Source organism: Panthera leo, chromosome C1 (assembly GCF_018350215.1).
Source record: "Panthera leo isolate Ple1 chromosome C1, P.leo_Ple1_pat1.1, whole genome shotgun sequence".
In the NCBI taxonomy this organism is placed as follows: domain Eukaryota; kingdom Metazoa; phylum Chordata; class Mammalia; order Carnivora; family Felidae; genus Panthera; species Panthera leo.
The window spans coordinates 164,768,547-164,782,999 of record NC_056686.1 but is presented as its reverse complement, the minus strand read 5'-3'; the positions used below and the strand labels follow the sequence as shown (position 1 = coordinate 164,782,999).

The 14,453-nt window shown below is 43.0% G+C and overlaps 1 protein-coding gene across 8 annotated transcripts in view; it reads left to right on the top strand.

The window, feature by feature from the left end:
* Positions 1-13,436, top strand: part of PDE11A (phosphodiesterase 11A) — a 411,234-nt gene extending 397,798 nt beyond the window's left edge. For all 8 annotated transcript variants that reach the window (XM_042949239.1, XM_042949237.1, XM_042949238.1 and 5 more), the window contains one exon: positions 12,418-13,436. In XM_042949239.1, the coding sequence (XP_042805173.1) occupies positions 12,418-12,573 (156 nt within the window). In that variant the 3' untranslated portion in view covers positions 12,574-13,436. The remainder of the gene's footprint in view (positions 1-12,417) is intronic.
* The last annotated feature ends 1,017 nt before the right edge of the window (positions 13,437-14,453 follow it).

Below are 14,453 nucleotides of genomic sequence, written 5' to 3'. Positions count from 1 at the left end.
TATTACTAGAGTATTCTAGAATCCATTCTTGAAGGCCCCATAGTACCTTTCTCAGAACACCATTCACACCAAGGGCATGGAATTGCAATTCTGTATTTGTACAACCCTCTCCCACGCAGGCACCCCATCCATTATGTTTGGAGAACTCTAGGACTCAAGGTACATGAGAAGCCTACACAAAATGTGTAGTAAACAAATGCTTGTAGCTCAAGAAACTAAAAATGTTTAAATGATCTTTCTTACACATTGAACTTGGCAAAAAAAAAAATTAATAGACTTTATATATTTCTGTAAAATCTCAGGTGGCATGGTTTTACCAGAAAACATTCTGGTGCCTGGAGAGGTGGATTGTTACCATGTGGCTGTGTTTTAGTTACACGTTCCAACCACCTCTTATATGAAGCCCCATTCATCAAAGGCTGTGGCTTCTGGGTCAGCAGCTGTTCCTTCCAAGTCAGATGTTGCCTACACAGTGAACATGATTGATTAGCTACCAGTGTGCTCTGAAAACTCAACCAACAGGATAACTTAGGACAGTATCCTAGAGGGGCTCATTATAACAGAAGAGACGGGTTCTCCTTGCTCCCATTTACGCAAGCTGTCTTTGAGCCTGCCTGTTATTTACTACTTAAAACCCTTGTTTTATTTTCCCAGGGCAGGGCAGAGTAGATGAGTCACAGATAAAAGATTCACTGTCTACACTTAATGTTTGGGAGGTGGTGTTTCTTCATTCCCCAGTGAAGCTGTCTCCCTCCTGTGGATTGGTCCTGAGACAGTGTCCCGAACACCAGAACAAGAGTCACTCCACTCTCCTGACACTGCAGTTAGGTGAAAGAGACACTTGTCAATACCAGCATCCCAGTGAGGTCCCTCGTGGGGAGATACCGTGGACTTTGTCCTCGGGCAGGCCACCACTGACATCCCAGCTCTGCTGTATTTTCACCATGTACACTTTGGCTCCTTTAATTTAATTTCCCCAGTCAAAGGTTCCTCATCTGTCAAAACAGGATCCACAACACCAATCTCACAGTGCTGTTGTGACATTTAATCAGCCCACGTATGGGGAAGTCCTCGTGTGGAGCCTGGAGCATGGGACACATTCAGTACCCAGGGGTTTGTTCATTTTGGCAAGATGGTCTTACTGTCTGTCCCAGCAGGCAGATGGACAGCACACAAAATAGATTCAGCCCGCAGACATGTTTCATTCAGTTAAACACTGTTTTTAAAACTATAAAATGTTGGGGTGCCTGGGTGGCTCAGTTGGTTAAGCGTCTGACTTCAGCTCAGGTCATGATCTTGTGGTTCGTGGGTTCGAGCCCTGCGTTAGGTTCTGTGCTGACAGCTCAGGGCCTGGAGCCTGCTTCTGGTTCTGTGTCTCCCTCTCTCTCTGCCCCTCCCCCACTTGCACTCTGTCTGTCTCTCTCTCTCAAAAATAAACAAACATAAAAAAATTTTTTAAAAAACTGTAAAACATCCCATTTGCCATTGGCCTCACCCTCCAAACTGTCTCGTGAAGCCCATTTCTCTCATTAACGGTCCTGGCCTGGCCCTGTAGATGTTTAAGACTCTTACCCTATATAATGGAAATAACAATGCTGTTAGTCCAAGGAGACTAAAATTCCTGCCTCATTAATTCAGAATGTTAATGTCATTTGTAAATATCATTTTCCATAAAGGAATCCCTTGAGCATATAAGTAAGATAAGCAAAACAAGTAACCTGAGAGGTCAGGAAGGAAACGACAGAAAAGGGAAGAAAAGAGAGAGAGAAAATTGCATCATGCATTTTTGCATTGTCATTTTTACAGGTACCTGCCTCACACCTTGGAAAGAAAAGGATCTCTTTCTAAGTTATTACTAGTACTGTAAGTAGCTTTCAGGATATTAGACGTCAATGCTACAAACATCAGTGTTATCACTTGGCCAGACTGTGCCCTTAGGATTCTGATTACAGATCTGAGTCATTCTTACATTGGATTCTAATGAGCTCACATGCCCTCGTACTAAGCATTACCTCTGTGGGTCTATCATCTTTACTGCTATTCGGGTAACCGCCTCACATTATTTAGGTTTTAAGATCTCAAATATCACTAAAAATTTTTCAGAAAGATCTGACAATATTTTTTGGCATTTGCAAAATTTGGACACAGCCAATCTGTTACTGCTGAATAATAACAGATCTACAGAGTAGGTATCACATATATAGAAAAAGGTTTTCCAAATGGAAAAAACATCTCACCCAACATGACAAACATGGAGTAATATTGAACTTCCATTAAGGAGGGAGTAACAGCTAGTTGCTGTTTGTCCTTTCTGTCAGAGCTTACCTGGTCCACAGAGAAAATGCAGGCTGTCTGGATACCGCCTCCCAATTCCTTTGAGTATTCCTTCCTTGGAAGCTGAAATTCCATAGGCCTGCTGACTTTGCCACCAGAGAGAGTTGGCATCTACTATTAGCATTTTCTGAGTCCCCATAACATGGCAGGCTAAGAATGACCAACCTTTTAAAGAGTCTCTTTGGCAGACTCTGGGCGTTCAAAGAGAATGGAGATGACTGCTAGCTGATCTCTGGCCCTCATTAATTTGGGTAAAGACTACTGCCCAGTGAGTGTCAGCAGCAACTTTGTGTGCTGAGGAAGCTGAGACTTCCTTATGCCAGCTACCAGTTCAAAGTCTGATAGGGGGTTTCAATCTCAGGTTATTTCTGAGGGCAAAAGTCATAAGGCTAGAGCCCTTTGAAGACCATTGCATTCTAGCCTGGGAAGAACCCAGTAGCACACAGTGCCTGGCATAGGTATGTGTATAACATATGTACATGGTTATTATTAACTTTCCGACTTTAGCAAATTACACACTAAAGATTTATTTTAAAGCTGGCATCATTTTTTTTTAATGTTTATTTATTTTTGAGAGAAAGAGAGAGACAGAGCATGAGAGGGTGGGGGGAGCCAGAGAGAGAGGGAGGCACAGAATCTGAAACAGGCTCCAGGTTCTGAGCTGTCAGCACAGAGCCCGATGCGGGGCTCGAACTCACAAACCGTGAGATCATGACCTGAGCCGAAGTCGGTCGATTACCCGGCTGAGCCACCCAGGCGCCCCTAAAGCTGGTATCTTTAATGTGAAGGTTTAAAAACATTTATTCAAAGTAGTCCTGGCTTGCTTCTGTGTTCACCATCATTGTTTGATTATTTGTTTTTCAAAGCAAGTTTTAAAAACTGCTGGAAGCCTCCTTTGGCAGTTAATACATTATCTTAAGCAATTTAATGCAAATTAATTTTTACACAACCTTGAGTTTCAGAGGCCATTGAACTGGGGAGGGAAGGAGTGGGGTTTAGGAGGAATCTGTTTGCTGCCTCCCATCTGGACCCCACAGCCAGCTCCATCTGCTCTCACATGTAGTAACTAAAACTTCGGCGACTCCCCTGCCAAACATACCATGCGGAGTTCGGCTTATGATTTCCTACTCAGGAAAACGTTAAAATGCATAGAAAGATGTGAACTGCAGGTTTTCTAGAAAACTCGATGGGCTTATTTTGGCATTTCAAAACTCTGCTTTCGTAGCATAACCCGAGCTTTTCCTTGGGTTTTATGAGGTGTTTTTTTTTTCTCTCTCTCTCTTCTGTTTTGTTCCTAGATTTTATTCTCTTCTAATACCATAATTCTCTTTTCGGGTAGGGTCCTTCCAGCACACTCAAACCAAATGGAAGCCACTGAAAGGCTCAGGGTAGAGAGTGATGAGCTGGATTCTGTGGCTACAATGTGGGCAGTTAATTGGACAGGAGGAAGGGGAGGGCAGGCAGCCAGGTTAGAGCCGTTGAGAAGATGATGGTGATGTAAACCAGGGTTGTAGACATGGCAAGAGACTGACACACAACGACACTTTGGGCACAGGGTTGACAGGACTCGGTGACCGTTTGGATGTGGGGGGAAGAGGGAGATGTCATGGATGACCCATAGATTTCCATCTTGAGCAGTTAGGTGGAGGTGACGATGCTCAGCTCTCTGACACAGTAAACCGAACAGCAAAGGAAGGTTTGGAGGAAGGCGATGAGTTCAGTTCTGGACAAAGAGTTCACTGCCTCTGGCCCTTGCAACATGATAGAAGAGTAGGAGGCTGGCAAAGCCAAACAGGATTCTTAGCCAACTGCTGCAGTGCAGCCCGGCATGTAAAATTCAGGAATGTATCAGGTTAAATCATGAATAATCTTAACCTTTGGGGGCCCAGAAAGGTAGCGGCTGAACAATTGAAGAGTGTGGATTTGCTCCCACAATTGGCCACTTCTTTCCAAAGTCACATACCTTAAGGAGAAGCCTCCTTTGTTCCTCCTGAGACGCTCTTTGCACGTGTGACCATCCAGGCACATGAATTCAAGGGAATCTCAGGGCCTGCCACCACTTGCGTGCTCTCTTGCCCTTCCTGTTCAGAAGGTCTGAGCAGAGATGACACCAACTGGTCATATCACCAAATGGTTTTCCATTTCAAAACACCAACCCCAAATGGGCTTTTGGACATTTTCACTCAGAAAGTAAATAATCATGGTAGTAAAGTGATCGTATCTTCATGACAGGGATATCACCTCAGATAGTCAAGATGGGCTCCAAGTCTAATTTTATATTTTATGAAAAATTGATATTAAAGAAATCCTTTAAATTCATTGTTTTCTACCATGTATTGTACTCCTTAGTTTCTGAATATTTCTCTTGGGTAAGGTGGAGATGGGGGAAGGCAGAAAATACTAACTCTTAGTGCCAGCACTCTGAATATATACAATTCGACCACAGGACGTGAAAACATCTCTCTTTGGCCTTTCAAAAAAATAAATGAAGAGTCAGCTCAGGTAACTCCCTCAAAGTTTTGAAAAGGTACTAATGACATAGTTGGACATTTTCAAATTCAAAGACAAATGTGGTTTTAATTTGCTGGTGTTCCTTTATGCTCCCCGCCCCCTTCCAGCAACAGAGTATAGGAGTAGTGACCTGTTCTAAGAATGTGGCTTTCTCTTTGTTTATTCCCTTGTCCCCCATGTGCCCCATCTATCCAGCAGTTGGGTTCTAAGAAGGGATTGTGGTCAAGAATAAGCACACACTGGGACAGATGATAGCAGACGTGGATCATGATGGCTGAGGGAAAACAGGGCCAGAATCTGACTCCCAGCAGCTTGGCAAGCTGATAAAAACATGGTCCCAGGAATAATGGTAATAAGAGAAAATACTATATTCATTTCCCAAGAGGGTCATTCTGGGTTTGTTTTTACAGCAGGATTCTGTAGCAGGTCAGAATGTCCTGACCCTGCTCTCAGCCACTGGCCGCTCTCCTAGACTCACCCCTTCTTCCTGCCACTGCTCTGTGGGCAGAGAGGGAAGACTCTTGTTCCCTGGAGTCACTGTGGTAGGAACTAGAGTTACAAAGATAAAAGGCCTTATTTCCACTCTCCATGGGAGGTCATGGGAGAGTACTCAAAACAGCTATTTAAAACCAGTGATAAGGGACTTCCACCACTGGCCATGATAGAGTGACAGGGGGGAAACCATGGAGCAGATTAAGTTCTACAGACGGTGGAAACAGGCAGCATGCAGCACAATATGGAGATTCCTGAGAGAGGGGAACGAATGGAGTGAGCCCTACGATGATCTTAGCTTACTCCTTACTACTGGAGACAGCTTCCAGGCGACAGCACAGGGAGAGAATCCCAGCCAGGGCCCAGTGGGCTCACGGAGTTGAGGAGGCAGAGCCAGGGGCCTGTGGAGCCCCAGGGGCTGGAGTTCCCAGGGAAGAGGACAAGAGAAGAGATAGTCACACGAGAGAGAGTTCCAGAGATCTGCAGAGCACCCCTATGAGTCTTCAGTGCTGTTCACTACATGCATGCGGGGAAACTGCTGAGGCTGAGGAAAGAACAGCAAAAGGGAGCAAGTGGAATAATCCTCAGAGCTCCCACAGGCTGGGAAATCGTCCATGCTCCCCCAGGCAGAATATTAAAGAAAAACGTTGAAATATATGAGGTACTGGGTCCGGTTCTCAGAAGGTTATTGTCTCAGTAGTGGACCCAAATTAATCCGACTAAAGGCTGCTCTGGACCTACCTAGCAAAGCTTAAAAGCAAACCTCAGAGGACCAAATAATTTCCAAGTAACCTAACTGCATTCCAGAACAAAACTGAAAAATGTTTAAAGAAATGCAAACATAAATAAATAGATAAGCAAATAAAAATCCATCACCCAACAACATAAAATTCACCATGCCTAATATCCGATCGAGATTACCAGGCATGCAAAGAAGCAAGAAAACTTGGCCTGTAATAATGAGAAAAACCAATCCATACAGACTCAGAAATGATACAGATCATAGAATTGATAGAGAAGGACATTAAGATACTTATTATGTTTTATATGTTCAAAGGGTAGAGGAAAGACCAAGCATGATAATCACAGTCATGGAAGATATAAAAAATGCCCAACTCAAACTTCTAGAAATGAAAACTACAGTTTTTCAGAGGAAGACTACAAGAAATGGGATTCACAGCAGATTAAGTTCTGCAGAAGAAACACTCAGTGTCATAACAATAGAAAATTAGAATTTGGTCCCTCTCCTCTCTATACTCCAGGTACTAATTTCTACACAGTACCCTTGTGCTCACTCAAGCATCATAATAATGTTCCATAAAGTTTTGATTTCACTCTGTCTCTGAAAGAAACATCTGAAATGATAGGAAAATCAACTTAATTATACACATACACACATGTACATTACACATATGTATAAAGTATCATATGTATACATATATACATATGCATATGTATGTATTTTTTATATGTGCTTACATATACATAAAATGTTTCACTTTTAATGTTTATTTATTTTGAGAGAGAGAGAGAGTGCCTGTGTACACATTGGGAAGGGGCAGAGAGAGAAAGAGAGAGAGAGAATCCCAAGCAGGCTCCACACTGTTGGCACAGAGCCCAACATGGGGCTCAAACTCAGAGAGTGCAAGATCTTGACCTGAGCCGAAATCAAGAGTTAGATGCAACTGACCCACTCAGGCAACCGCATAAAACGTTTCTTTTCCTTTTTTTTTCTTTTTTCTTTTTTTGTTCAAGTTAGTTAACATACAGTGTAGTCTTAGCTTCGGTAGAACCCAGTGATTCTTCTCTTATATATGACACCCAGTGCTCATCCCGAAAAGTGTCCTCCTTAATGCCCATCACCCATTTAACCCATCCCACCACCCACCTCTCCTCCAGCAACTCTCAGTTTGTTCTCTGTATTTAAGAATCTCTTATGTTTTGCCTCCCTCCCTGTTTGTAACTTATTCTTCCTTCCCTTCCCCTATGTTCATCTGTTGAGTTTCTCAAATTTGACATGAGTATTGTCTTTCTCTGCCTGACTTATTTCTCATAGCATAATACCCTCCAGTACCATCCACATTATTACAAATGGCAAGATTTCATTCTTTATCATCACAGAGTAGTATTCCTGTGTGTGTGTGTGTGTGTGTGTGTGTACCACATCTTCTTAATCCATTCATCAGTTGATGGATATTTGGGCTCTTTCCACAATTTGGCTATTGTTGATAGTGCTGCTACAAACATTGGGGTGCATATGCCCCTTCAAGTCAGCATTCAAATTAGCATTGTTATACCTTTGGATAAATTCCTAGTAATGTAATTGCTGGGTCATAGGATAGTTCTGTTTTTAATTTTTTGAGGAACCTCCATACAGTTTTCCAGAGTGGCTGCACCAGCTTGCATTCCCACCAACACTGCAAAAAGGTTCCCCTTTCTCCACATCCTCGCCAACATCTGTTGTGGCCTGAGTTGTTAATGTTAGCCATTCTGACAGGTGTGAGGTGGTATCTCATTGTGGTTTTGATTTGTATTTCCCTGATGATGAGTGATGTTGAGCATCTTTTCATGTGTCTGTTTGCCATCTGGATATTTTCTTTAAAAAATGTCATGTCTTCTGCCCATTTCTTCACTGGATTATTTGTTTTTTTGGGTGTTGAGTTTGATAAGTTCTTTATAGATTTTGGATACTAACCCTTTATCTGATATGCCGTTTGCAAATATCTTCTTCCATTCTGTCGGTTGCCTTTTAGTTTTGTTGATTGTTTCCTTTGCTGTGCAGAAGCTTTTTATCTTGATGAGGTCCCAATAGTTCAGTTTTGCTTTTGTTTCCCTTGCCTCCGGAGACATGTCAAGTAAGAAGTTGCTGCAGCTGAGGTCAAAAGTTGCTGCCTGTTTTCTCCTGTAGGATTCTGATGGTTTCCTGTCTCACATTTACATCTTTCCTCCACCTTTAATTTCTTTTTGTGTATGGTGTAAGAAAGTGGTCCAGTTTCATTCTTCTGCATGTTGCTGTCCAGTTCTCCCAGCACCATTTGCTAAAGTGACTGTCTTTTTTTTCCATTGGATACTCTTTCCTGCTTTGTCGAAGATAAGTCGGCCATATATTTATGGGTCCATTTCTGGGCTCTCTATTCTATTCCATTGATCTATGTGCCTGTTTTTGTGCCAATAACATACTGTCTTGATGATTACAGCTTTGTAGTACAGGCTAAAGTCTGGGATTGTGATGCCTCCAGCTTTGGTTTTCTTTTTCTTTTTTAATGTTTATTTTTGAGAGAGAGAGACAGAGCGTGAGTGGGGGAGGGGCTGAGAGAGAGGGAGACACAGAATCTGAAGCAGTCTCCAGGCTCTGAGCTGTCAGCACAGAACCCAACATGGGGCTCAAACTCATGGAGCGTGCGAGATCATGACCTAAGCCGAAGTCGGACGCTTAACCAACTGAGCTACCCAGATGCCCCATTGGTTTTCTTTTTCAACATTACTTTGGTTACCCGGGGGCTTTTGTGGTTTCATACAAATTTTAGGATTGTTTATTCTAGCTCTGAGAAGAATGCTGGTGTTACTTTGATAGTGTTTGCATTGAATGTGTAGATTGCTTTGGGTAGTATCAACATTTTAACAATATTTGTTCTTCCAGTCCATGAGCATGGAATGTTTTCCCATTTCTTTGTGGCTTCTTCAATTTCTTTCATAAGCTCTCTATAGTTTTCAGCATACAGATCTTTTATGTCTTTGGTTAGGTTTATTCCTAGGTATTTTATAGGTTTGGGTGCAATTATAAATAGGATCGATCCCTTGCTTTCTTTTTCTGCTGACTCATTATCAGTGTATAGAAATACACCAATGCCTGTATATTGATTTTATATCCTGTGACTTTGCTGAATTCGTTTATCAGCTCGAGCGGTTTTTTGGTGGAGTCTGTTGGGTTTTCCATGTAGAGTATCATGTCATCTGCGAGGAGTGAAAGTTTGACTACTTCTTTGCCAATTTGGATGCCTTTCATTTCATTTGCTTGTCTGATTGCTGAGGCTAAGACTTCCAACACTATGTAGACAACTGTGGTGAGAGTGGACATCCCTGTCGTGTTCCTGACCTTATGGGAAAATTCTCCATTTTTCCCCATTGAGGATGATACTAGCTGTGGGCCTTTCATATATGGCTTCCACATAAAATGGTTCTTAAAGGATACACTAAGTTTGGTTGTCTCTAGGGAAAGAAACTAAATGTCTGGGGGCAGGGGATGAAGGGATATTTTACACTGTACCTTTTGTACCCTTTGTATCCATTGGACTATGTGACCATGTCACTTGCTCAAAACATAAATAAAATGTGGAATAAACCCTACATGCTGGGCACCCTACATGAGTGTGAATGGAATCATGAAGAAAGTGGGGTCCCTCAGCCACTTAGGTGACTAGATGCCCAGGGCTGTCCCAGAGCAGGCAAGTAAGTACCCAAGGTGTCTGTGGTGGGCCAGGCAGAGTGGATGTGAGTTTGGGAGCCCCCGTGATAGCCATATAGTTGCCCCAAGGATAATAAGCAGCACATCCCAAGTTGGGTTTTTAGGTCAGTCTCAACGCTGACCTACACTTGGAGCAGCACATGAGTCATCAGTCCTACGCTGCTCAAGTACATTCTGGCTTCAAGGACCATTAGGTAGAAGTTACAGGGATATAGATTTCACTTCAATATAAGAACAACATTCCAAAATCAGAACAACCTGGGAGGTAGTTAGTTCACTGCCTGTGGGCATGTTTAAACACTGCAATGGTCACACTGCAGGGATGCCACAGGAGAGATTCAGCATCCGCGGCTGATGGCACCATGTACATCTACATAACTAATGTACATAACCTTTCTAGTCGCTCTGCATGTATATGGAGACTGAGCAGACAGGTGATAAGTGTCCCCTTTCTCTTTCACTAAGTGATGAGGAAGTCAAAGGAGACAGATGTTAGCATTTGCACAGAACTCATCAGGTGTCACTTGCTGATGAGAAGTTCGTAGGAATATCCATATCTTTCTAAATAGTGGGAGCAATTATCTTACTGATGGCACAGGATGGGATTTTTGCTACTTTTGCCTAGACCCAGCACCTGCCAGAGGAAAACGATATTCTGGTATAGCAATTCTGTGTTTAATTAAAGAGAATATGAAATAAAGGGAAGGAAGAATTCTGAGAAATATGTACCTCCCCAAAAGTTTGGAGTTTTTTGTTTTGTTTTGTTTTGTTTTTATTCACCACAAAGGAAGCAAGAGGGAGAACAAAGAGCTAGATAAAGGAAAGAAATGTCTGTTTGGGGCTAAGCCAAATAAACTTAAATGGTTTAAGGAATAAATTGGTGGAGTAATTCGAATCATGGGCAGGTGCTATGAATGTAATTTAGTAAATGCTCGGGAACCTGCCAAGGAAGAGAAAAATGTGTTGCTTTTGAGATCATTTCCCAGCAGCTTCATAAAAGAAAACTGATTACAGGAATTTAATAAGTAAAACAGAGCCAGAAATATAGTAATCAAATGAGTTTTTAATTACATTTCAGGCAGAAAAAAATTCCAATTTGTGCTCCTGGGATTAAAAAAAAAAATAAGTTCTAGAGAAAAGCTTTTGTAGCAGGAAAATAATATAAACACTAATTTCCATAGGAATTATAGTAGTCAGTTTAATTAAAAGGCTCGATCAGAGTGACGAGGAGCCAGTGCCAAACTATACTAAATAAAACCATGGCATTCGTTGCTACCCTACACTATCATCCAAATAAAAACACTGTGCAATGAATAGAAAACAGTCACCTGCATTTTTCTCAATAAAGAGGATTTTGATCACTACCTGAATTTTATTTTCATATATGAAATATTTTCATATTTTACTAATACATCTGATTTGAAATTAAATGTTGGTTGGTGAGATAAATGTCACTCTTGAGGAATATGCTCTAAGAGACATCAGTGTGAAGGGTCACCACTTCGGCCAGGTTGGAGGGCTCACAGCTCAGTAGCGTCCCTGGTCACCTCTAGTGCTGCCCTCAATATGAAGGGCTGTTCTTTGTTGGGAGGCTTTGCTATCAACCACCCCCTAACCACAGGCCCTGCTTGGAGAAGGTTGTTCAGGAGGTGTGCTGACATTGCAGTGGATTTGTTCCCCTTGGGATGAATGCGCCACACCTGCAAGTGTCTACAAGGACCAAGGGTATGATCTGTGGCCACAGAACACAGACCCAAGGCACAAAGTGGGAGCATTCCCTTTCCATGGGCTAATACGGGCACAATTCCATGACCCTTGCTTTATTAATTGCTCTGTTCCACGACAGCGGTTGGAAAATTATACTATTAGGGAGTAGGGGACTCTTTTTCAAAGACAACAAAATTAAGTAAAAAAGAAAACATTTAGGAGAGTCTCCTGCAAATAAGCCCCTGGATCCTTGGCCTCTGGCCTCTGCCTGTGTGTCCCCTTCCATCCCCTCACTGCAGCCCAGCCCCTCTCTTCCCCACTCCTTTTTCTCTTGTCTCGCATCCATCTTCATACATGTTCACATGCCAGTCTGTTCATTTAGCACAGCTCCCAGATCCTTAGCTTGAAAAATGAGCACCTTCTCTTCTCTTGGGATGTTATCTGGCCTTTCTTATTCAGATGAGTCCACCCAGAACCCTCCCCTCCTCCGTGGTGGAGCCAATGGTAGGTGTATCTTAGTAAAGCTTTAAGTTCATGGTCTGTTGAGACCTGGAGTGTCCAGAGCAGGCAACAATATACATAAGTAGGCATGTGTGAGCCGAGTATTTTGTGTCCTGTCTTGTCTGGATATAGATTTAGAACAGGATCATAATCTAATGGGCTAGCACCCTGGGAGTAGTACACAGCCACCCTGTCTTATTTTTTTCATTTTCTGCACAGGCTCTATTAATGCAGCACGATGGTGTTACATGCATGTTTACTTCTTGCCAATAGCTCGGGTTTACCAAAATAATCATCACATTTCATTTCTTGCAGCCAGTGTCCGTTCTCCTCTCAAGGGAAAGCTAGAAAACCATGTCAGTGACTCGGGTTCCTCTCTCCTCCACCTTTTTTTTGTTTTATTTCAGGCGTTGGTGAAGGTCAACGTGAAACTGAAGCCCATGCTGGACTCGGTGGCAGCGAACAGAAGTAAGTGGGAAGAGCTGCACCAGAAAAGGCTGCTGGTGCCGGCCGCCTCGCCCTCGTCTGCCAGCCTCGTGGCCGCTGGGGAAGACAGAAACTAACCCTCCAGCTTAGCTGCCGCTGCAAAATGACTGCATCCTGAAGGGCCAGCTTCGGGCCAGCCCACATCATCCTTTTGTTCCTTTAAGCTCTGGCAGAGTCTCTTGGTTTGCACCGGGAAGCACGCCTGGGCTTCCACCTTTAAGTGTGGTCCGCGGAGGAGAGTGCGACCGGAAGGACAGAGGAGGTGGGGAGGGAGCCCGGCCCGGGGCGCTCAGCTTCCCCTGAAGAGCACACGAGCACACGTGGGACAGGTGCTGGGCAGAGGACCCCGCACCAGAGGACAGCCGGCCCTGCTCATGCCGAGCCCAGTGGCCGACGGAGCCCAGAGCAGGGAACGCGCCATTAGTGCTGCTTCACTTTGTATCCAGCTCTTATATTTGTTACAAGCCAAGCAATGCCTGCCTTTGCATCCTCTCCTGAGTGCCCTTTTGTGCCACACTGTTCCAAGAAGCCCAGTTTGTATCCTGTAGAGGTATTTTATTTTTGTCCTAAAGCTTCTTAATGATGGATTAGAGCCTTTAGAATTGCCTACCTAAAAAATAAACCATAGCATCCTTACAAATACTGGTCAGTCCTGGTTTTCCCCTAAAAAGGCCCATAGTAGGAAGATAACAAATGCGTTTGTGTGACTGGTATTTATACAAGATTCATAACACTGCATTGGGATTGCGGACCCCTTTTCCACTTTTTTAAAATTCACCCTTTGTTGTAGACCAAGTCTTCTCCCAGAAGGAATGGATTAATAGGCTTTAATTAAAGGAGGGATGAAAGGAAGTCCACAGCTGGATTCACCACAAGTGACCCACGAACACTTAGGAACTATTTCCAACCGCGAAGACATTTTACAGGCCACAGCAGAGCCGCGGAGAATAATCACAGACTGCCTTGAGTTCTCTTAGGGATGAGTTTTTATACACCATTGAAAGTTCCTACTGATACCAACCTAAAGCCAAATGTGGTGGTTGCCAATTTTTTTTTTTTTCCCTTAAGTATAAGAAAGAAATAACAGTCTGGCCAGGGGACAAATATGCTCTAGGAGGCTAGGTTTATAATAATAAACTATATTAAATCGATACAATGACTAGAAAACTGCTTTGCTCCCCATTTGACCTGAGAGATTGAGGACATGGTTTGACTTGTCCAAAGAATGCTGGACTAGAAGCTAGACCTACGACTCTGGCTTTGGCACCAGTTATTGGGTGACTTTGGACAAAACACCTAACTTGTCCCAGCCTGTTTCCTCATTTGCTGAATGAGATTACATTAGGAAGTGATTTGCAAACATGTTTAACCTTAGAACTCTTTGTTCAAATAAATCTTACAAGGAATCTCCGAGATATAAAACATCTAAGAGCTGAAATTCTCTGAAGCCAGGTTGGGAGACCCAGAACCTGCAAATTCTCCTCTTTGGTTACAGACATGGTGGTCCGTAAAGGAGTTCCGAGGAGTTGGACATCCCTGGACTAGATGAACGGTGAAGTCCATTCCAGTTCTGAAAAATCTAAAGTTCACAAATCATTTTTGTTCTTATGGTTACTAGTTAGTATCAGTTATTAACTTGCCTACTCAAATATTAAGGAAATAGGGGCCAAGTTACACAAGGAGTATTGTTTCCCTGGCACATAGTAGACATTCCAAAAATGTTCTAAGAATGGGTAAATGAAAGGGGTGCCTGGGTGGCTCAGTCGGTTGACCATCCGACTTCGGCTCAGGACAATCTTACGGTTTGTGGGTTCGAGCCTCGCATTGGGCTCTGTGCTGACAGCTCAGAGCCTGGAGCCCGCTTCGGATTCTGTGTCTCCCCTCTCTCTGTGCCCCTCTCTCTGTCTCTCAAAAATGAATAAAGGTTTTTAAAAAATGAAAAAAAAAAAAAAGAATG